The 24,870-nt window shown below is 39.3% G+C and overlaps 1 protein-coding gene across 10 annotated transcripts in view; it reads right to left on the bottom strand.

Annotated features, from left to right (window-relative positions):
• Window positions 1-818: 818 nt before the first annotated feature.
• nfat5b (nuclear factor of activated T cells 5b) overlaps window positions 819-24,870 on the bottom strand; it is a 36,414-nt gene continuing 12,362 nt past the window's right edge. For 2 of the 10 annotated variants that reach the window (XM_044199342.1, XM_044198913.1), the window contains 12 exons: window positions 19,954-20,079; window positions 16,829-17,456; window positions 15,428-15,614; window positions 13,757-13,947; window positions 13,260-13,432; window positions 11,335-11,469; window positions 11,178-11,260; window positions 10,249-10,381; window positions 9,514-9,588; window positions 9,171-9,274; window positions 7,122-8,928; window positions 819-6,067 (listed from right to left, as the gene is read on the bottom strand). In XM_044199342.1, the coding sequence (XP_044055277.1) occupies window positions 5,829-6,067; window positions 7,122-8,928; window positions 9,171-9,274; window positions 9,514-9,588; window positions 10,249-10,381; window positions 11,178-11,260; window positions 11,335-11,469; window positions 13,260-13,432; window positions 13,757-13,947; window positions 15,428-15,614; window positions 16,829-17,456; window positions 19,954-20,011 (3,813 nt within the window). In that variant the 5' untranslated portion in view covers window positions 20,012-20,079 and the 3' untranslated portion in view covers window positions 819-5,828. Of the gene's footprint in view, window positions 6,068-7,121; window positions 8,929-9,170; window positions 9,275-9,513; window positions 9,589-10,248; window positions 10,382-11,177; window positions 11,261-11,334; window positions 11,470-13,259; window positions 13,433-13,756; window positions 13,948-15,427; window positions 15,615-16,828; window positions 17,457-18,018; window positions 18,082-19,953; window positions 20,086-22,743; window positions 23,004-24,870 lie in introns of those variants that run through there. The other 8 variants (XM_044199595.1, XM_044199510.1, XM_044198997.1 and 5 more) reach the window with 8 other exon arrangements.

Genomic DNA, 24,870 nt, shown 5'->3' with positions numbered 1-24,870 from the left:
AGGCAACATTGATTGAAGGTTCAGAGCCTAAATTGGGAAACAGCACTTGTGAGAGCAGATTGGACTATTTAAGAATGTATGCAGGTGGACTGTATATAAAGATATATACAGTCTATGGTGGACCCTAGGGGCTGCAATTTTCACAACTGCCATTAAAACAGCATGATCTTTATATAGTAGTGGGGGGAAAACCAAAAACATGTAGGCTAATGTTTGTCCTGATGGTGGCACTACAGGAGAGGTCACAGGGTCACTAAAAAAACACCATTCATCCCCAAGGACCATGAATTATTACAGTAAAATTCACAGAATTCTGGCCATTTGTTTTTGACACATATAAAACAAAGTGCTGGTCAACAGGAAAATTTGACCTGACAGCAGCACTGATCAAAGATTGGGGAGTTGGACAGACTGACATGGTCTTCCTTTAAATCAATATTTCCTTTTCTACATAGAGCCACATTGCTAAAAAGAAGTTGTTAGACTGAGCATACATGTGTTCTTTGATTTTAACCTTTACTTTCTACATTTAGTCTGTAATGACACCCTTATGTACGATAATTTATCAGGTGGAGCGGAGGCTACAAAAGCAAGAAAAGTCAATGGGATAAACACTTTTTCTACAGATTGTTGAACTGCCCTTGACGTGTTTAAATCATGTTAAGTATATGCTTTAAGTATCCATTTAAAAAAAGAGCTGCACACAAGCTAAAAATAAGAAGATACATTTTTGAATCCATGTGTATCCTCATCCCGTGGCCCACGTATTCTTGTGCAGTAGCTTACACCAAAAAACATGAAATGAAAGCTCACAGGTCTAATATTTAAAGTATATATGTTTAATACAGATAGCAGCAAGTTTACAGAAATTTAATTGCAAGAGAATAAAAACATCCCAACAAAAGCCAAATATATAGAGGCCCCCCAAGGGTGATTATTTGACACATGTTGTTCACATGGTTAGAAACAAAAAGGCGAAATTTACCCCTTGCTATTTCCAGGACCAAAAATAGGCTGTTTACTAGAAGAGTGGTTCACTTGTGTTCGGAGTGAAGAGACTTTAAAGATGTTACAGAAGTGCAGAGAATAATAATATCAGACTCAGATCAAATAAGGAACAAATTACAGAATTTGTCATTTATCATTATTCCTAAATTCCAGGACAAAACATATCTATTGTGCATTGATGTTTACTGGTGTGAATAAGAAGACGTGTGAGAACGACATGGCATCCTGGTAACTCAGAGGCCCTGAGAGAAATCAGAAAGATTAGGAACCACTGCACCAGTAAACAGTAAACCTGGATGCAACACAAACCTCCACATAAACCCTGCAAGCAAGAAGGGAATAAAGAAGAATGACAAACAATTAGTGACCCTTGTTTCACCCAAAAACAATCCCATGTCTGAGATGGTTGTTGAGAAGAGGAAATTGCATTTTAACTGACTAAAAGATTTATAAATCGGTTTCAGGCAGCGCTCAAAGCATCAGAAAACATTTCAACAAGCAACATAAATAATAGAAAGAACATCTACTTTGGTTTTCTACTTTGGAGAGGCTATTTAGAAAAATATATATTCAAAAACTAACAGATCTACATTTACAGTATATTAGCTGCATAGCAGTTTCAGAGAAAATTTGCCTGCATCTACGTTGTATAACATAAATGCAATGGATACTTCAGTACGTTAGATGCATGACAGAAATTGCACAACACATTTATCAACCACAACCGCATTTATCTGGTCACTGTTGTCGAGCATTTAAAGTACATTTAAAGTCTTATGGCTTAAAACATTCTAATTAATGAGGACTAATCATCACTGGCAGAACCAGCAGAGTATTAAACAGGCAAAACTGGTAAAACATCTATCTGGTCGCTACTAAAACATCTCCTCAAGGAACATGTACAATATCTACTAGTGTCTAAAGTCACATTTTAGGTAAAATGTAACAATTTGAACAGCTGTGATAGCAGACTTAATTTGTTGGTATTAAATTAACAGGTGATGTTGAAAGAAAACCACATCTTGTTCTATTGTAAGAAACAGAGAAAGTTAGAGTCTGTAGCATCTTAAGGAAATATGAGAACTTTTATCAACAATCTCCCTCTTTTCCGTACAATTAGCAGTGACTGTACAATGAGTCACACTTATATATATTTCTGATCTCCAGTTACATTGTAAATACACAAATGAGGAAACTGTAATTTCAAAAAAGTAATTACCTCCCCAGTATGTGGATAAAAGAACATTCTGCATCTAAGTGAGACATTTACAGCCATGCTGTATAATCACATTCAGTACTATATTCATAGTAAAAATACTGAAATTTGTTGGTCCTGTTGAAGGATTTTTGACAGTAAAAACTGTTTGGTGTCATTTTGCCCTGCTGTTAACTATTTGGTCAAAAAAGACTACAGGGCCACCGGTCCAATTATAAGCCCTGAACAAACACGTCATGTACATTAATGTGTATATTACAAACTCTCTCTACTGTAGATGCATTTAAATAAGAGTTATATGCCAACTGAAATTACATTATTTGAATAAAAATGTCGTGATCCAGTGTACAAAGCACTTTACTATCTCATTTATCATCATCACAAGGTGCCAATTACAGTATCAGCAGGTGTGGGGGCCAAATCACATTGCTGTCAACAGTACAGTTAGAAAATATCTGAACACAACTATGATTATGGGAAATGATTTGGATAATAACCAACACACAAATAAATTAGATATGCTTCTCTGAAAGTCTTTCTAAACTTTGTAAAACAAACAAAAACAAATTAAATCATAAATACTCAAAACTGGAAATCTTAGTTCTTCTATTTCACGAGTTGAAGAAAGCCAATCACAGATAGCTCTTTTCTCCAAAGTCAGGTTTCCTTCAGGAGTAGGGTCCCTTTAAAAACCACTCAGACTGCTCAAACTGACGCACCGTAGTTCCACAAATCACATTAGTCAAGTTTACATAATCTCCATCAAAAAAACATACAGCTGTTTCTGATTTTAAAGTGTATAAAATGTAACGGTGTTTATGTGTTTCTAATAAACTGTACAGAGAAAACAAGACAACAACTGAGGCATAAAACTGAGCTAATTCTGTCACCATCAGAGACCAGCCCCTTGTTCATGCATACACTTACAGTGAAACTAAACATGACACAAACTTGATTTTTTTTTTTTTTGTTTGCCAAAATCAACAAAACAATAAGAAAGAAAAGTGTGGCAGCAGGACATCGTGACTAATAATGAAATCTGTATGTTTAGAAGGCAAAAATATTGTCTTAAAGTTAACTTGCAAGTCAGAAAAAAGAAAAGCCCACGAGCCATAAAACTGGCCTGTCATCAGGATTTATGCAAAGCCAGATTCGAGTCAAACTTTGGTACTGAGGCCACTGGCCAACTGCAGACGAAGACAATGAGCCTTTAGAACTTGTACAGTTTGCATTTAGAAGAAAACATGTAAAATGGACTCTGTTCCTACAGGTTAATACGTTAACCTTAATGAGATGTATAATGTACAGCTATAGCCAACAAGCTATTGCTTCTCCTCAACATTCACTAAATCCATCACATTAATAAAACTGGTAAAAAAGGCTCTTTTCTAGCTGGTTTAAGAATACTATTCCAGTTCATGCGTGCCTGACGCAGAATGATGACATCAAAATGACATAAAACACATAATGATCTAACCCTTATGACAACAACAATAATAATATACTATATTACATTCTACTCTCTCTACTGTAGATGCATTTAAATAAGAGTTATATGCCAACTGAAATTACATTATTTGAATAAAAATGTCGTGATCCACATTTTTCCTCATTTGTCCAGATTTGTAAGCTTGTTTTAAGGAATAAATAATATATTAGGTTGTGGGAATGAATAATGATAGTTGTAACATGGCGGGCAATGAGATGCACTGTTATGTTACAAAATCCAGACCATTAAACGACATTTTTAACCAATAGGAAAAAAAAAAGTATATAGTAACTTAATGCATGATAAATTTAATGATACTGGCTTAAAAGGAATTCCACTGGAGATATATTTTCGAGTCTGCTCCACTTCTCAAATGTTGCCATGGAAACACAGGACAGTAATGACAATAATTTCCGATCCATGTGCATGTTAAAAATGTATCTTCTTTACTGTAAACAATGAGAAAGAGGCGGCTGGAACCCCCCACCCCCACCCCACCACCACCTCTTGTGGGACTGTACTGTACCCTCGATGAGTTAAGTGGTCACAAAGAACAGCATCGTAAAGTGCTGAATATACATGTAAAAAAAAGTCTCAGCCAATATTTGTTATATTTCTACCACCAAACTTTCTTAAAAGATTTGCCTCTTTGTAATGTATTAAAAGGAGAATCTGTTCTACAAAGTAGCAAACTGACACAGTTTGGTTTTGATGAATACAGACTAAATGTTAGCCTGAACATGTTTGCTTACCTATATCGCAAAGTGCTATCTGTACACTGTGGTGAAGATGGCAAAGTATCTAATATTGGAAGATATGTTTCACAGCTGGAGGTGACCATCTTCAATGCACAGCTGTTGGCTGAACTACAAATATTCTTTTACTGATATTACTGTACCAAACAGGTACCAAACACAAGACTAGACCTAATTTAGCCAGGTCTTTTGTAGATAGCAAAAAATGCCTTTAGTTATACATCTTCTGAGCAGTTTATTTCTATATCATATCATTAATGAAAGCCACTTTGAGGGCTATCAGAGACAGCTAGAGTGAATTTATTTATATTATCTGGTGCAAACTAACTGCTAAAACATTGAAATAATAAGCACCCACATATATGATAGATACTTGTTTGTGACTACACATCAAATGAGTGTAGAAAACGTTTCTATTCATTTCTGCTGTTCTACCTCTCATTTCTCTAACCTTCTTTCAATACACTTTCTGCACCGTTGGGTGAAAATAATTTCAAACCATGTCAACAGTGGCTACCTTCGACGTCGGATGTATTCAACCATACATGCCACAGTCTGTCCAACCGTTCCTGCTGTACCACACACTCCGCCCTCAACGCAACAAAAAATACAAAAGAAGTATTAAAGGGAACACCATTCATGGAAACCACTAAACACTTTGGAGAACACTTTAGAAAACACCACGAGAACTGACAGATGTTGCAAATAACATCACTGACAATCTATCTATAGATATACACAAAACTTCAAAACATTAAGTTACTGCACTTTTGGAGGAAAAGTTGAAGGAAAGGGCCAAATGCTGATTCTGTCACAGAACAGTGATGACAATCTGTCTGTTCTCGCCTGGAGTCCATGTCATCTTGCACATGCATGTTTTAACAATGTGGAGTCAGTCAGTCAGTCATGAAATCAATAAGAGACATTCACTTTTCTTGGCCAGCCCACTAAATTCCATACCAAATTCCTAGTTCACTGTCTGGATATTAATTTGTCCCATTTGTCCTTAATAATAATTTCATGCCACTCTGGAGAACAATCACAAGGACCTTTTAGGTGGAAGAGACTCAGGCTCAGCAAGGCCAGCAGCTCTTCACAATGTTTAGTTCGCCTTCACTACTCTTTCCTAATAAATCTTAAAGAAAACCAAATAATGTCTTGGTAGGGCAGAAACATACTTGGTGATCAGAAATAAGTACATAATGTTCAGTTTGTCTCAAACTTCATGATGCATTCACAAAAATTCTACTGCGTGTACTTATCAACAGACAGTATTTTGACTATTTTGCCTACATTTTACAATTATTCCAGATATTATCACTAAAAAATCAAAAGACAAATCCGTGAACCTGTATGAAGGTTAGTATGAACGAGTTAAGTTGCTGCCCGACTCCTGCAGGCTAACCAGCAGGTCGTCAATCTTCTCCATGTTCTGAGAGGCACTCATGCTGTTCTGCACAGACCCAGACTGAGACAGGGACTGGCTGAGCAGGGACTGGATGTGCGCGTCACTCTCTCTTTGGTTCTGACCAGACTGGCTGATGGCTATAATCTGATCCGACAGTGTGTTTCCAGGAGTGTTCATCAGCTGGCCGCATTCTGCAAGGAGGGAGCAGCAAAAGCTGGTCACAATGAGTTTACAAGCTTCACATTTACAGTGCTATCAATACACACTAATGACATAATAGAGGAGATGTTTTCTAATGCAAGTTTAACATTCCACGTTTCTTTGTGCTTTTCATATGCAAGCACACTTTCATGTTCAGTTGTAGTTCAGCTGGTAAAAATATTAGTACATTTATTTCAACTGCATTGAAATGAAATGGAAGGACAATTAGCAGAACCTGAGACTAGGTGAACTTGAAGACTATGGCTGAACTTACTTAATTCATTGTAATGTAAACTTTTCTTTTTATTTTCCTTATGTTTTATACCTCATTTTGTTTAAAAAGTTTACTTGGTCATCAGTTTTGACAATAGACAGTGTATTAAGATATCACAATACTGTCATTTCACAATATGGTTCAACTGAAAGACAATTATTAATCTATTACAGTGAATTCTTGCACATCTGTACTGAGGACCTAGAGAGCCTTTGAAATGGTTATTAAGTAATTCAGTCATTTATTTTTAACTGGACAATAAAGAGGGGAATAAAGTAACAATTAATCATAATTAATTACAAATAATTAGCAATGAATTACTAATTAAGAAACACATTAATAAATTGATCAAATTAAATGGACTAAATAAAAGAAATTCAAATATTATCTCCATGACAACTAAGCAACTCTATCCACTGAGGAAGGCCAAAAGATGTGGCTAAAAGCTTCAGAAACAGTAAGTCAATGGACCTTGTGATGAGAATTTTTTGTCTCATTAAATAAATATCTAAATAAATTAGTGAATTGCACATAGATTTTCCAATTGGTTGTCCATTTACTTTCCCCTTTGACAACTGAGGTTCAAAGAACTTGTTATGGACTTTGTCTATTTGCAGAGAGAGTTAACAAAAGCTCTCATTGGCTATCAGTCAATTTTGTAGTGGTTTATATGATTTCTGCCATCGGAACTTGTTGTGTTGAACTTGTTTGCAGACATTAATGCTATATCAACAGGTTTAAGGTGTGCACCTGTGTAATCAAGTCCTTACCGTTCTGAATCCCAAAAAGGAAGAGGCCAGGTTGTTGCGGCTGGCTGGGCTGATTGATGCTCCCACTGACAGCGGTCTGAAACAGAGTCCCTGGCTGTTGAACAGGGGAGGAGGTGGTCGTCTGGAGGTTTGCCACGCCGTTCTGTGAGGCAAACATGGCTGACTGTGCGAGCTCCTGAGCAGCCAGTCCCCCCTGCAGGGAGGCCATGTTAGACTGAGGCATAAAGAGGCCCACAGGCTGCTCCTGCCGGTTGTTTGAGCTGCTGCCCAGCTGCATCGGCTGTTGCTCCTGAAACATGACTTGCTGTCGTGGATCGGTGGGGTTCCCTAAGGCCATGGGCTCAGAGCGATCCTGCTGGTTCACTGACACCATGCTGGCTTGGGAAAAGAGCAGAGAGGGGTTTTGGGGCTCTTGGGAAACTAGACTGCTGCTGGTCAGCGGTGGCATCTGGCCCTGGCTGCTGAACATGAGGCTGGAGGCCTGGTCTGGAGGGGAGAGGGGGTTGTTGCAGAACAGTAGGCCAGCCTGCTGTTGCTGCTGCTGGCCTGGAGAGAGTGTGTTTGTAGATGGATGTGGGGAAATGTTCTGAAACAGGGAAGCCTGCTGGGCTGGCTGTGTGTGGGACTGAGGCTGGGAGGGCTGCTGCTGCTCCATAGGGCTTCTCTGCTGGATGGGGGAGAGCTGGGTCTGAGCCTGAAATACTGATTGTGGTTCAGGGGCAGGGGTCTGTAGAGCACTGAGGAAGGCCAGCTGCTGTTGCTGCTGTTGCTGTTGTTGAGCACTACTGGTTGTAAGCTGAGAGGGCAGGGACGTCTGAGGGAGGAACAGCCCGGGGGTTGAGGGCTGTTGGTCTGGAGACTGTAGTACTGTCATTGTGTTTTGGAAGAGAGCAGCCTGGACCTGCTCCTGAGAGGCTTTCTGAAACAAGCCCCCTTGTGGATCTTGTGTTTCAGCCAAAGAACTGGGATTGTGGAACATGGGTGGTGAAGGGTGTGGGGGTGTCTGCTGGAGGAAGTTGGTCTGAATAGAGAGCAGGTCACTCGCCTGCTGAAAGAGAGCTGCTTGTTGCTGCTGCTGCTGTTGTTGTTGTTGCTGCTGCTGGGCCTGTTGGAAAAGAGTCCCCTGGTTTGGCACCACTCCTTGTGATGAGCCCTGCTGTTCTGTGTTCTTGCCCTGAGAGGCATCCTGAAACATGCCACACTGCATCTGAATCTGTGACTGAAACAGCTGTTGCTGTAAATTCTCCAAAACCTGCTGCTGTTGCTGCTGTTGGAGCTGCTGTTGTTGAATTTGTTGCTGTTGCTGCTGTTGCTGCTGAATTTGCTGTTTCTGGATCTGTTGTTGGTGCTGGATGTGTTGTTGCTGCTGTTTGGTCATTGAGTTGTCAGATTGAAGTGGTAAGTTACAGAACCCTTTGGCTTTAAGTTGCCTCACTGCCTCCTCCAGTTGGGCCACTTCGTCTGGGGGGAACAGTGGCAGTTGCTGCTGTTGAGGTGCAGGTTCTCCGCACAGTCTTCCCACAGCTCCAGAGCCGCTGCCAGGCCTCTCTTGCCCGAGGCCCTCTCTGGGCTCCAGAAGGAACTGCTGTGAGCCTTGCTGGAGCAGGGAGTCGGCAGGCACAGAGAAGGAGCTGGTGGCTGCAATGTCTTGCTTCTGGATAGTGCTTAAGGGCTCTGCGCTGGCAAAAACAGGAGCCTGGCCTTTGTCAGGGTCGCCTGCAGGCTGAGACAGGTTGTTAGGGAATGGTCTGTTTTTATTTAGATGGCCTGCAGTCATGTCTGTGTTCTGCTGGGCTGGACCAGTCTGCTGAAAACACAAAATAGAAGATAAAAGATATGCTTTATTTTGCTTTAGGATTTTGTAGTCAGTTTTATTGTGTTATTTTATTGTTAAAACTGTCCACATATAACACTTACAAGTACTGTAAGAGAATTAAGTTTAAACTAAATAGAATTTTACTGAACATTTACTTAATCCAATCTCAATAGTTTTTACTATGTAAAAGTTATTAATAAAGCCTTTAATGAGGTTACAGATCAATATATCACCTTATATACACCAGAAGACTGGAGGTTGCTGGTGACCTCCATCGGGGTGACATCTTCTCTCTTCACTAAAGGCAACATCGAAGGCATCAACGAACCATCAAGAACTGTAAGAGCAAGACCAAGGAATATATTAAGTCTCATTCTTAAATATTCTTAAATATTTATTTATTTTGCTTTGTGTTCAGCTATTCAAAGAAGTAACACTCTATTGTGAGCTAAAACATGTAATAAAGTATGCACTTGACTCTATGTACAGGGTATTAGCAAATAAACAGCTTTCAAGTGGGAGGCTACAATCATGGTTATGTAGAATAGTTAAAAGAAAGTTTAAAGGGAAAAGAACCTTTAATTTGTTCATCAAATGAACAAGTCTTCACAGGAGAGGGAGTCTCTTTCTTCACAGGAACATCATTTTTTGCTGCAAGGCCAAACATCAACAGATTTTTATGTCTCTATCTAAATGTAAATATACAGCATGATAATAATGTTATTAGGAAAGACGCTAAATGTGGTGCACAGCACTGTAAATTACATTGTTTCATTTTAGTTACTTTGATGATCACATTTTTCAAAGTTTTGTATCATGGCCCTTGCAATTTAAAAAAGTCCTGATGAAAGACAGTCCTAAATATGGATGACCCTGGATTACAGTGTTTAGAAATGGGCTGTGTAGAGTGTTCTTGAAAGATATTGCTCGATTGCTCATACTTGCTCTGATCCTACTGAACTGTAGGTGGGGGTGTTGAGTAAAAGTGATCATAGATCAAAAAAGTCTTGTGAGCATAAACTCAACAAAGCTGTAATGCAGCTCTTGTTTCTGTTGTACAGAAAATATGTGTAAAATAAACATTTTTGAGGTGGCTAGCTACAATACAACTTGTTTTTTACCCTCAAGTTGAGAAACTGAGTGAGCCAGCTGTGGTGCCAGCCAGTAAATCTAAAAAGGACTTTGCAAATAATGACCTAGTAATCAGAAGGAATAGGTTACATGCTATGTAACAAGCTGGTTTTCCCATCAGTTGCTTGTAAAAACAGACAGATAAAGAGAAACTTTTTTGTGATTTAGACTGGAACAAACCTGAATCTGGAGTGTAGGTAAAAGGCTGAACATCATGGGATCTCCCAGCATTCGTCACCACATAGATTCCCACACACACTGAAGAGGTGATGGCTTGGTTCTGGTATGGAGGAACCTTCACTATCAAGTGATTCTTTGGGGGTGATCATTACAAAAAAGTTAGTTAAAAAGAACAAATACTACAGTAGCGTCACATATTTAATATGAGTAAAAGGTTGAGTTGATTAGAAAACACTGAATAAATATACAACAAGCAAAGGTACACTGTAGAGTTTTTGACCACTGACAACATGAGGAGCAATATTTGGATGAGCAGGTCATCCCTTTATTCGTATCTTATGCTCTTCCAGCACATCATGAGCATGGGGGTAACGTGATACACATTTCTGTGACTACAGAAGGTTGTAACGTAAATATGTACTGGACTGGAGGCAGCAAAAGAATGAGCTAATTGGATTTACACAGTAATGACTCTGCATTTAGTTATGAAGATTTGTCTTATAAATGTACAGGGGAATACCAAAGGTTTGAGCATGAAACATGCTCACCTTTATTACAAAACTGCGTTTGTTTACAAGACAAATCCACAGTGTAACTTTAATAAAAAACAAAACATCCAATGAGTTAAACACAAGAACATTTTGTATTAGCTGCAGATTCATCAATTCATCTACTTCTGACCATTTTGTTTACAAGGGCAAAGGTTTAAACTGGACTGTTGAGACATACTCAGTACAGCCTTTGAGACGGAGTGTAATTAGGTCAGAACACAATGAGAGTACTCAAACCTTTGAACCGGCAGCCATTTAAGATGATTACATCTAAAGCCCCATACAAATCTGAAATAGCTGCTTCTGTCTTCTCGGCTTATTAGTAATTGGCATTAATCATTCGGAACAAAAATAACATAAGAACAATCACATTTTTACCTGGTGAAACAGCTCCATGTCAATTTCAGCCTCTGCCTTCCACGATTTCTCATCTGGAACAGACAGAAGATGCAGCATGTTTACTGGAGAAAAAATAAAAATGTATGAAAACAAAATATCCATGGACAATAATTTTCTAAAAAGACAAATTTCTTACCAGAAACATTCTCGTGAAATATGACTTTGGTGTCTTTAAGAAAGTTTTTGCCAATGATAAAGACCTCTTCTCCTCCCCTCACTGAACAACTGTGTAGTGACTTCTTCAGGATTTCAGGCACTCCTGCAGGCTGAGCTGTCAACAGAGCAGATATAAACAGTTTTGAGGAGGCTCATTTTTACTGATTTTCACCCAAAAAAAAACAGGTTTTATAGAAGAAATAAAAGAAGCAGAATGTTTTAAACTTATTGTCTTATTTACCACAGATTTTATGTTGGTATTAATCCAAAAGGTATGTTTCCTGCTCTGAGAAGACATTATTCACTACTATTTACAGTCAATGAGGCCCTCTTATGGTGAGGTCCGCTCAGACAAATGTTTCCATTAATAGCGAAGAGAAAAATACAAATACATAGCTATGCTGTAGCTATAATCCCTCAAAGTAATGCATTTAACACTAATGGTTAAACTACAGAGGGTTTGTGCTGGAAGTTGTATTTATAAAATCAGATTTTCAGATTTAGTATTTTTGTTTTTTTTCCCCAATTGTCACCCATTTTTAAATATACAAAACAAACACTGATATATTCACAGATTAATCCCAAGAATTGAAAAAAGCCAGAGTAGACACATTTTGTATTTAGGCATTTAGTTAATATTTGTTTTGGGATTGCCCAACATCATTTCAACATAGCACAGTGGCTTTATTGGACACTGACCTGAGCATAATTAGCCATAAATGAACAAGCGACTACAACACAATAGAGATGTTCTTAGGCCCCATGTACAAATACAATTTTATATTTTTTGTCTCTGTGTTCTTGTTAAAATCACACAATTTCACACAAAATTATTTGTTACCAACAAAACAAATAATACCACCATGACAGCTGAAGACAGTTGTTTAACCAGGCTCATGTGTTCATGGTGGCACTGATCTCTTTCAACAAATGGGCCAAGTAAAATTAACAACACGGTTTCTGCAGGGTTCACCAAGTCAATTTTGGATTTTTTAAGACTTGTTTAGTATCACAATTATTTATTAATTAAATCACATTTTTTCAGAACTTCCCTGAAACAGGAACTCCCTGAAGGAAACTGAATTCAATGATTTTTAAGACTTTTCAGATACGTTTTCAGATGTCCTGAACAAAGACAACTAAAATACTGGCTATTTCTCACTGGCAAAAAGAACTTTGAACAACCTCTTTTGAAGCTCAAAACCACTCCCCTTTTCCTCTAACACATTTCACAAACTTTTTCACCACTCTGCACCACACACACACACACACACACACACACACACACACACACACACACACACACACACACACACACCCTCAGATGCCAAGAGAGATTACTATTTTTTTGTTTTGTGGAAAGATATTTCCCTGGATTGCATGCTGGCTCTGTGTAAACAATAGAAGTCCACACACCTCTATTGTTTCGTCCTTTCCTTCTCTTTCTCCCCTGTCTCTCTCAAAGCAGATCTCCCAAATCCTTACTCAGAAACCTTCTCATGGCCCTAAGCGTCTTTCCTGTTTATGAAACCAACCACACCCTCATACTGTACGCATTATCAAATAACACTTGAATCTGAGGAGATCTTTACACATTGTCTCCAATTGCGGACATCAAAAGACAACAGTCTCCTGACCTCAGGGTATATTAAACTTTACAAACAGGACCTCTTCTGTAAAAAGAGAAGAAAATAGCTCAGTTTATAATGGTAATTATTAACTAAGTAGGTTACAGGTCAACTGTTTGTTTTGCCACTTTTGAAACTGGTTTAATATAGTGAAATAATACACCAGAATCTAAGCAACAATCTATAGAATCCATTTATTTGCAAATATCTACGATTTAACACTTTCAATGTTTCAACCATTGATAGCATTTCCACAAACACGAGGAGACTGACTTACTGCACAGGATTGGAGATGAGGGGGTCTGTAATGTGAGCACCGAACCATCTGGACGAGGGATGTTGACCCGAAACACCAGCCGAGCGCGTGTGCTCTTCTTCTTCGACCCCGCCACACCGATGCGAGCCTCGACGTCGGCATTGCGGAGCTTCAAGATCCCAACACAGTCTACCCTGTACAGAGAGACAATGTTAGCATGGAAAACTTACATTTAAAACAACAAACTTTACAACACTAAATACCCCACCGTCTAATTACGACAACTGATTCCCCAAGGGGATCAATCTACCTTACAGCTCACATGTGCATCCATTATGCAGTCGCTTTATTCAGCATTTGGTCTGAGTTATCTGTGAAGTACAACCGAGTACAAAAAAGCAACACTTGCTCTCAAAAAAGGGGCTCCATTTGTGGTTTAACATATTAAAGTAAAATTCTTTATTGGAGTAACATTTATCACAAAAACGACCCAATTTCAATCTCAAGAAAGTACATACGCTAGTGCCATGCTGGTGCTTGGATCAAGGGACACCTCGATGACGGTTGTGCCATCAATGTCCACCTCTTTGCAGGCTGTGGTGTTGCGGCCGGTCACCCTGCAAGCTTGGTAAAATCCATGAGGCTTCACACGGCCAGTATCGTTGCCCACAAACACCTGCAAAACCACTGGCTCATTCAGTCCCTCCAGCTGTGTAAGTAAAAAAAAAAAAAAAAAAAAAAAAGGACAAGCATTATATGCATTATAATTTTTTTTAAACCAAATTAGGAAGGCAAAAATATGATTGCTAATTGATTGCTATGCTAATTTTCATAGCTTAATCAAGACATGTGCCATGTGACATGGTAAAGATCAGATCATTTTCTATCCTGCCCTGTGTTATAATGTCCTGTCATAGCAGCTCCTGCGACTGAACCTGTTCCTTTGTCCCTTCACGTTTTCTCCTTTTGTTTTGCAGATGCTAACAAAGTGGGCATTTGCCTTGCTTGACAAGCTTAATTGTTCTTATCCAGCAGTTAAGCTTCATGTGTCCTGCTCATTTACAGCGCCTTCCCCAATTAGTCTTAGCGTGTTTATCAGCCCATCTTCTTGTGCAATCTAGTCAGCCTTTTAAAAGCCTACCTGTTTGTCATCTTCAGCTGTTACCTTTTATTTCTGACATGCCCGTGTTCTGCATCTGGGTCCGCCTACTCTTCACGAGCCCTGGCAGTACAAACAAGCCCGTAACTGATCCAGCAGAACTCACACTGCTTTGTGCCCAGATTCATCTCCAGATCACCTCCTGGGCTAACATCAACAACAAACTGACCAAATTAATGATCAAACACTAGACAGTGTCTCTGGTCTGGCTCTTAACTCACTCTGTTGAGACTCTTCTTCATCTTCCTTAGTCTCCACTAGGATTCTTCGATTGGACACTTGGATTCCTGTAAGTTAATCGATGGTCTAGAGTGGTGAATGACGGGGAGAGATTGCAGTTTCATAAAGTATTACTGACTACCAGACCTTTCCTCACACCACCATCCGGATCCAATTGTACACAAGAAATATCAAAATCTAATGAGCAGATTGTCATAAAACTTGATGAGTGCTGTCATGGTCAGCTGACAAACCCTTTTCAATTTGTACACTCCACGAGTACTTCAGTACTTCATTCATGCTGGGGATGAAGCGGGGCTCTTCAAATCCAGTCCAAATCTTTCTGATGCAACAGTTCTACAATGACACTCCTCTCTCCACATATATAATACAAAACACTATAAAACGTTAGGAAAATATAATAGGAAACAATAATTCAGAGCAGATATAAAACAAATACTGGATTAGACCTGGTATTGGCAGGCAATGAGTATTAACAGACTCTGTTTGGGGGCAAAAACCCACCAAACCTTGATTGGGACATCCCTAACGAGCATATTAAGTCTCTGCAGAAGAAGGCTCTTTCCACTTTTTGACACACAATGACCTTTACTCTTCCATCTCAAACACATTTTCAACAACATTTCTTTGCCCCACTGCTCCTATGGCTCTAATAATAGCAAATCTTACACACACACACACACATATTTCAAAGCCTCTGGCAATAACCAAATCATTAACTAACCTTAAACAAAGGCATACTATAGCAGAAAAGTCATTACAGAGGCTGTGTCAGGGGTTTGACAGATACCTTTACAGTAGGGAAGCCCTGCTGAGTGCGGTCCTTCACTGACCCTCTGCTGCCTTCGGTCAGATAGCGGGCTCGGTGCTGAGTCTCAGGCTGGACGAGGATCTTCAGCTCCTTCCCCTCACTCTTCTGTGGGTATTGCATCAAAAGAGTTCCTCCTTTCTGTTTAGTTGTCTGAGGATCATCAGAGCTGCAACAAAGACAGTTTTGACAGAGACACCGGCAGATCACTTCTAATTCTAATTTGTTCTAGCAATTTTATTTCAGTTCGTGCAACCTAGCTGGCATATTCTGGTATTGTGGTGGAAAAAGCAAAGAATGTCTGGAACTTGCTTTGACAGATTATGACCCTGTCCTTTTTGTTCAGGACCCTCCCACCCCCCATGGTGCTCTGAGCAATGCAGAGTTAACAGGCCCTCCATCAACCAAGCATATTCTATCCTCAGCTCTTAAAGCGTTCAGAGTTATCTGTTTATTTAATCTGCTCTGCTTATTCTAGGTCTTTGAAAGAGGCTCTGTGATTCACTGTGGCTGACCATTGTTTGTACTTCAGTATCCTGCCCCTCCCTCCCCTCTGATCTAACCGCTCTTCTTCAGTCAAAGTGTGGTGGGAAATTTAGAGGCAGAGTAGTTTGATGAAGATTTCAATTTGTTGTGCATTGTGCCATTTCCTAATAATACCTATTCTGACAGCCAGGATGAGATTGTATGAGATTATCCAGAAGGCCCTAAAGGCTGACTACCTACTTAACTGTGCAACTACCACTGGGAGAATATTAAATAAATTAAAGGTCAATTAACTACTCAGTAAACAACTTCCTACAATAAGAGGAGTCATTCTGTTTTTTGGTCACTGATGGGTGACAAATAACTTAAATGCAGATACTTCCATACAGGGAGGCTTTACTGAATGGTTTGATGAGTATGGATATATATATATATATAAAATAGCAAAATGATGCCAATCATACGTTATAGCTTTTGCAGTTAACAGATCTGATTCTAATTGAACTGGAACCACAGGTTTTTTGGCATTTTGCTTGAAAAACGATTAATGCAGTATGAAAACAATTGCTGATTAATTTTCTGTCTATCGACTAAGTGATTCGTCGACTAATGGTTGCAGCTGTAGAATATATTTTGGAAGAATGGTGTTCATCCCTCTAGTAGAGCGACTGGAAGAGACTTTGACCTGGAAGCTTGTGGAGGCCTAACATTTTGCTAAGACACTTAATGTTGGTTTTACCTTGGTTTTACCATTCTCCACCCATCTGTACATAACCATAGCCTCCTTTGACAACTTCATGAGATGTAGAGGGGGGGGCGTGATGTGGCCATTAGAATCTAACGGGTCAATCTCAGTTAAAGTATTTCAAACTAACTACATCCAAGGGTTACACAAACCTTCCTTTTGGTCCAGTCTTGTTGTCAGGGCCAAGCTGTGACAGGACAAAGTGTGGACCTTTGGCACTGTCTGCATCAAACACGTCCATACTGGCTTCCCCTGCAGGCACAGACTTAGGACCAGGCCTCTGGCGAGGGGTACGTTTGCGGGACTTCCGTGGCACCTCTGTATTGTCATTGTAAGAGACAGTGCTCATGATACTGAAGTTGGAGAGAGAGTCATCCATCCAGATGCTACTCTGCTCGGAGTCCAGGGATGCTTCATCCTGGCAGGACATACGGCTGTCATCAAGCAGGTCTTGTGGGGGTGGAGAGATGTTCAGTACGGTGCGGCGCTTAGATGGGGTCATCTGGTGATGTGGCTGGGCCTCCTGGGATGTTGCACCCCTTCCTCCTCCTAGCTCACTGCTACCCCTGCCGTTACCACCACTGCTGCCGTTACCATTCCCACCTTCTGCTCCGACAACCTCTGGTACCACTCTGCTACTCCTGGTGTCCTCTGGGTCAACATTGTTGCTGTGAACTGGGTTCTGGTCACTGGCTGAAGTACTGGAATGCATGGCGGAACTGGAAGAGGTGGAAAAAGCACTGCGGGGGCCTTCCAAGGTCATAGAAGAGGACATGGCATCTACAGTGCAAATAATTAGACAGTGAATAAAGGCATCCCAACCAGTGTTGGCTAGCAGTCCCATTTAAGCAGCTAAATTTTGTTCATGATTGTTTATTTTTTGCTTTTGTTTGTATTTATTTATTCATCCAATTATAATTTCCCTTTTTTCATTGGATCTTACGTGTGTGTGTCTCTGGTGCTGATGATATCTGAGGATTTGTAATTGTACAGTATGTGAAGCGCAGTATAAGGGTGACTAAAAGGGCCAAAGAAGAGATGAGAGGTGAGCAGTCCCCCTTATTTAAAAATTTGAGAAGAGACTAAAAATGCTTGTGCATAAATTAACTGCAACAAAAAAAAATTTAATAACTTAATTTATCATTATTATTAGCATTTTGTTTATGTTGGACTAATGAGCCAAAATAGTGAAATGGAGCGGGAAGTTCAAAACAGTAATATGTACAATGTGATGCATGCCAATTATTGGAGCTTATATTTTAAATTTTTTTTCTTTTGCTACAAAAGTTCATTTCGGTGGGACTGAACGTAGCCACAGAGACAAAATAAACAAGCTTCTGACCTATGAAGCAGAGAACTGCAGACCATTTTATATGCAGACACTCCCTGCTTCAGAGGGAACTTCCTGGAATATAAAAATGAGACAGCGAATGAGCAATAAGAGCTGAACAGTAAAAATGTATTCAGATTTTAAAAAATAAATAAATAAATAACACAGGGTAGTTTGTTTGTCAGAAAATGTTGCTCCAGCATGCTGACGTACACTGTAATTTCAAAAGCATTCAAATAGTTACAATGAACTAGATGAAGAGTGGGGAAAAGTCTGGTTAAGTTGCAGATTGTAAAAAGGAGTTAGACTGTTGTTGACATTCTGGATTGTTTGGTGACTCATTAGTTTGCAAAACACAGTCGGAAAGAAAAAAAGACAAATAAAACGTATGGAAGTAGTGTCATTTTGAGCAAGTATCAAAACACAGAGACATATATAATCATAAACCAAAAACATACAATAGCACCCCTAATCTATGAACAAATACTGTCGGATGTCCAGTGCTATTACAGATGTTGAGAGGTGGGTTACGAGCGTTTACCCTCTCTTATACGCAACTCACTACATAAGCGCCATGAAAGATTTCAAAACAGCAAAAACAGTGCTGCAAATGCCAAAATAAAAATATAATACTGTTCTGCTAAACGCTGAAATTAAAAGCGAGGTCACTGTGAAGTCTGTTAAAACCCCTATCTTTTTACAACAAAAAAACTAAACAAGAAAAAAGAGCCAGATGATGTTATGGGCAGTTTTAAATAAAACATATAGTTCCATGTAAAGTAAAATATACTTCACCTGCAAGTGGCTGTAATGGAGCGCTGAAGTCCATAGGAATTTACCGAAACTCACTCTAAAGCCGTGACGCTTCAATGCGGAGCAGAGCAAAGCAGCTACAGTGAAGTACAGTCTAAATGTCAAATTTGTTTCAAATTTTATTATAGTGACCAAACATTTTTTACCTATTCCTCTGCTGGCCATTTGGGAATTTTCAGAGGTGAATTGGGACTAAAGAAAATTAAAAATTCTCATTTCATTGAAGAGCGTAACTTTTTCCAATGAGGTAAAAGATCTGTTTAAATGAAATACTGTCTTATCATCACACATCTAACAAAACATCTCTGGTTCACCGAAAGTGCACCAAACCAAAGTGTTTTAAAAGTTGCAAGTGACCCTTTTCCATCTGTCCACACTGAACGCATAGTGATCAAGATGTTATTGATTTCCTATAGAAATAAAGCTTAAATTGTGCAGTAATTAGCCAGTAACAGTACGTCTAATTTCTGTACTTCTGTGTTTCTCTGCCAATATGATTTTCTCCTGTGAACAACAGCTCTACCTTGGAAGTGCAGAATGGTCAACAATGTGATTACAGCCAATCAAAGCTTCCTAATTCTCTAAAAAAGTTAAGTATTTTGTGCTGAGTATGAAACACCATGAAACAATAAGCTTTGTTGGGCTCTCTCATCATTACTGGGTACTGTGTACGGTTTAAACCATTCATCTATTTTATAGTCTGTCTGTATCACAAAAACAGTTAGGGAAAAGGCAGAGGGCTCGAAATACTATCTAAACCTGCGATACATGACCTACATTTCAACACTTTGTTGTTGCAAGAGACAACATACAGTAGATCACAAGTATTCACAACGACAATCCCCTCGACCAAATATTTCACAGTCTGCCAGCAGGTACAGATAGCAGACATGTTCAGTTGATTTAACGCCAATGACATAACTTCCCTTGTTAAGCAGTCATTTTTTTTCCCCTTTTGGACTGACATGAGAGGAACACAGTGCAGCAGGCTGTTTGTCTGATGGGCTTCTTGTCATATGCAGGTGTTTGTTTGCCAACAGGTACAGACTGTAACATGAGTTGTGTTTTTTGGGGTGGTGCATGATCAGTCCTGCTCGCAGAGGATAAATAAAGATAAGAGGAACAGGATCCTACCTGATGCTAGAGCAGCTGAAGGCGGAGGCCCTGCCTCTCCGCCGCTCTTTTGACTCATGACCTTTGGGTTCTGCTGAGTGGAGGAAGGCAACTGTAGCTCTCTAGGAAGAAGGTCATACGCTGATTCTGTTGAGAGACGAAGGGGGCATAAATAAAATGGATGATAAGGTGACATATTAACAGGAACTCGACAGCTTTTGTTGGTGAAATATTGTAGACATGTTTTGAGTCCTGCTTTTCTCAGAAATACAGTTTCTCTATGTAATTTGATTTCATGTTGATGTTGTAATGAGTGATACAGAGGTGTACATCAATTTAGCATCCCAACTTTTAGAATTTTAAGAACATATCTGCAACCTGGTTGGCAACAAATCTGACAAAAGACAAGGTAATACCCACAATACAGAGTTACAACTATGGGAAATGCATGTTAATTCCAGCCTCAGATGACTAACAGGTTTACACCTCTCTTACAAACTCTGCTGCCGGCTGCACCTATCAAGAATCATGCCGCACTGTTGCCTGTCCTCTCCAAGATGTAGCATTAATTTAAAGAAAACAAAAGCCCAATGCACGATTAGTTTGTTGATAGATTCTGAAAACCAAGAGGAATTAAAAAAAAAAATGACATTAGAGTGGCAATAAATGTGAAGAGATGATGATTTTGATCAGGACTTTTAACTTAATTCTAAAGATCCATCTTTACTTGTTACAAACAATGACCTTCTGCCGCACCACATGATAGTCCAGTTTAGCAGTGCACTCTTGTCAACATTGTCAGACTCAAGATGGACAGCAAAAAAAAAAGAAGCAAAATCGATGTAGCAGATCCAGAGATTTTTTTATTCCCCACATTCTTCTTTTCCTTGCCAAAACCTGGCACTGACGTCACCCATATATACAGGATATATTATATATATCATATATTTGGGTTTTGGACTGTTGGTCTGACAAAACAAGACAAGCGATGACATCTTTTCGGACTCAGGGGAAATGTGGTGAACATTTTCTCACCTTTTAATACCAAACGATTAGCCAATAAATCAAAAAAGAATCTGCAGATTAATCGATAATGAAAATAATCATTAGTTGCAGCCCAATTTATGATATTTTTGTTAACCCTAGCAAGCTTTCCTTAAACAAGGAGGTGGAAAGCTAATATCTAAGCTACGTCTTCTTTTGTTGGAAGATTGTCTATTTCACTAAAGCTAAAATGGTAACTCGGGGCTCTGAATACACCCTGAGGAGGACCAAACCAAATGGGAAAAAAAGCACAAAATGACAAGATCATTGAGGTAAAAGCAAAAGCTGGAGCATACCAAATAAACAGCAGATCTCATTACAAACAACAGCAGGGTTGTACAAAGCCTTTTTCTCTCCTCTCTATGCCTCCCTCAGGGCCAACAGGACATGGGGAGGGGAGAAAGCCTTGGGTCAACAGCATGACAACACTTTTACTAGCAGCCTGATTCAACATCCAAATATTATGGTATGAACTAAGAGCGGCCATTACAGTCGCCTGACTCTCTTCTCTGCCAACTGCCAGCTTTAATTACTTGCAGCTGAGTCCCAGGGTTCGGTGTGTATATCAGATACTTAACCCTCCCATTGTTACCACTCGCTGTGTACAATAGACAAACCTGGGACATACTGAAACCAGCCCATGCCTCTTCATTCCCAAAGCCCTCCAGTCTCTTACAGCTCGCTTTAGAAGAGCAGGGAATGCTGGTTCCCAGAAAGGGAGCTTAAATCTGGACTCAGCAAACTCATATAACTCACACTGAACACACACACACACACACACACACACACACACACACACACACACACACACACACAGGATTCTAGTGTGGTTTTGCTGGTTATTTGCTAAGTTCTCCAAACAAAATCAAAGACACACATGCATGCACATGCACACAAATGCCCCCCACCACCTCCACAAAAACACATTCTCTGCCCCCTGCATTTACACTTTAACTCTACAGTCTTCTCGGGGCTCACTGACTGACTGCACATGCAGGAACATGTGCTCCGAGTGAGCAACCCTTCCAGTAAACAGATTGCCAACCGCACAGACAGAAAATATGCACTCTTCTCTCAGAGCAGCGGACTCGAATCACTGGCTGGCCTGTTCAAAGTGTTTCCACAGTCCCTTGACATTTTTAAAGACTGAAACAAATTCTTATTTTGCTGCATATTTGTTTCCTCATAAGCAGACAGAGTGCAATTCTTTATTTACACATGACAAAACACTGTCCCTTTCACACAGGAGAAAATAAAAAAAATGAAAAAGGTCAGACTAGTTTGCTGGGAAATAAACCGTTCTGACTCACACGCCACGTGATGTTTTGATTTTAACTTAAGACTGCAGTCGTGTTGTGCAGACCACTGAGGAAAACCTTTCATTTTCTGTCCATCTGTGATCATCATAATAACAGATTAAAGCCTGACCAAAAATGTTCACACTGACAGACACCATGCTGATGTGGTTAGTTTTGATCAGGTATGCTCATGCTATTAATACATTTTGATAAATATGAACTGAACTTAAATGTGGCTACCCTCATTAACTGTTCCACAAATTTAGCTTATACTCATGTTCAGTGTAAACAGAAGGATAACTAACAAATCACATACTCTTAAAATCCAAGTTCCATGTCAGAAATCCTGAATAAAGTTAGACATTTTTGGAGCAGTCAAATATTTTTGCTCTTTATACCCTCACCATACCTTGTGATATGTTTATATGGTAAGAAGTGCAGGCTAAAGGTGAAAAAAGAAAGCACTCACCATGTGAATGGCAGGACTTACACTCCCATTCATTTCCCTCACATTCCTGCTGCTTGCTCTTACTAGCCCTGGCACCTGGGGCGTGGCACTGGTTTTTTGGCTGAGTGACTGATTTAACTCCCCTTCTGTCCCCCTCCTCCACTCCACCTACGTCTCTCTCTCTCTCTGTCTTGTTTATTGTGCTCCCAGACCCTTTTCTGTACTTCAACTTGCTCAACAGGTTAGCTGTATTGTCATGTGGAATCCTGTCAAGCAGAAATGAAGCAATAGAATAACCTATTTATGTTGAAAAATTCAGGCTACAGAGATACACAAGGTAGATATTATATTATTGAACTTGGTGGAATACTACTGAACAAGAAGTGATGGGGAAGATAAGATTAAGCTCACCTTGTCAGTACATTTGAACATTAATCCAAGCAGTGAGGGAAAAGAACTGAAGGGGCTGGCACCTGCAGCAAACCATGTACAACAACCCTGAAATGTTTACAGCCAAGCCTACATGAAGGCTGCCAGGGACTCCATAGCAACACAGATCAGGGGACTAGTCTTTTGAGTGGTTGCGTCTCTTGTGAGATAATGTGGAGAAAATTAGAGAACTGGGCATTAACAATGCAGGATATTACACAAATTGGCAAAAAATCTGAATCATCTTTGTAAAATGTCACCACATATTATCCTATTTGTCACCAACCACTACTAAGGGATAGCACAACCAAATAATACACTTTAAAATATGAGTTTGCCACTCACGCTTAATTAATGTATAGCTATTGCATGACTCAAGAAATAGTGTATGATACATTACAACTCTGGTTTAATAAATAATCAAGTCACAAAATTAGTTGTTTTTTTTATTGTAATTGAGTAATTACTTAACACTTTATGGATAATGAAGTTATAAATTCATTCACATTTAGGTCATACATTCATTAATGTAGCTGGCGGCACAGAGCTTACCTTCGCCAAGCAAGAAGGATGCAAGACGGGCCTCGGTTTGAACCAAATATGATCATTAGAGCTTGGCCGATAAATGTGTGAAGTGACAAGTTTATTATTCAACTGCAAAATGTCCTGCTCTGGTCACTGTTCTTAAATTATACAATCTAAGGGATTCTTATTATAAATGTTTATGTTAAAAATAAATATTGGCTGATATATGATTCATATCATTTTTATTATTATTATATTATTATTATATGTGGTCGATATCACCTGGAATTTTAAATACCCCAGTATTGTAATGTAACTTACATTTATGTTCTTCTGGTCTTAAATGCAGCATTAAGTGACTCAAACTTGAGCTTATGTGACTTATCGAGCTGATTGTCATATCTACATTACCAATGACTTTCTTTCTAAAAATCCTCAAAAATTCCTCCCCAAAATGCCATCCCATTAGATCAACATATTTCAATATTGAGGTTAGTTTGGTTACATTTGCAGTATCAATGAAGGTAGACTAAATATTAGAAGCACCTCTCAGTATAACGCAATACAATTCAACAGAACCACAGACTGCAGCCTCAAAAATGACCATAAAGTTGAATCAACAAAAACTGAACATTATAACCTTCAGGAGGTAGGAAAGGTAGGATTTGTTGCAGGGCTGTTGGTTTTTTTTGTTTGTTTTAGCTAGGTGTACCTAATAAACTGGCAACTGAGTATACATTTACAAGCTGGAACAAACTTGTCAAAGAAGTATGCATATTGTAAAAGTGATGTAACATGATGTAAGCATGAATGATGGGGAGGCGGGGTGAGCACATGTGCGATGAAGTAAAAACATCCAGTAGGCCTTACTTCTGAGATCAGAAACAATTTTTTCAATGACAGGTGGCAGATGTTAACAGCAGTTATGAACAGAGAAGCATTTGTCCACTGACAAAGCCAATTGCAGATAATGTGATGGCATGTTAATTAATGCATGACCTGCCTGTAATGCTCCCAATGCAACGCTCCCTGATTTTGTTAAAACACCCACCAACATCCACAAATTTCCTCTCAGCTCTCTGTTGATGCTTTATGGGGCCACTACTGGATGCTTTACAAAACCAGAGAGGGTATCTTTAATGTTCATAAATGAATACTATATTAACCTAAACATACCTTGATCATTTGTTAATA

The sequence above is a fragment of the Siniperca chuatsi genome, linkage group LG1 (genome assembly GCF_020085105.1).
Source record: "Siniperca chuatsi isolate FFG_IHB_CAS linkage group LG1, ASM2008510v1, whole genome shotgun sequence".
In the NCBI taxonomy this organism is placed as follows: domain Eukaryota; kingdom Metazoa; phylum Chordata; class Actinopteri; order Centrarchiformes; family Sinipercidae; genus Siniperca; species Siniperca chuatsi.
This window is presented reverse-complemented; position numbering and strand designations above follow the sequence as displayed.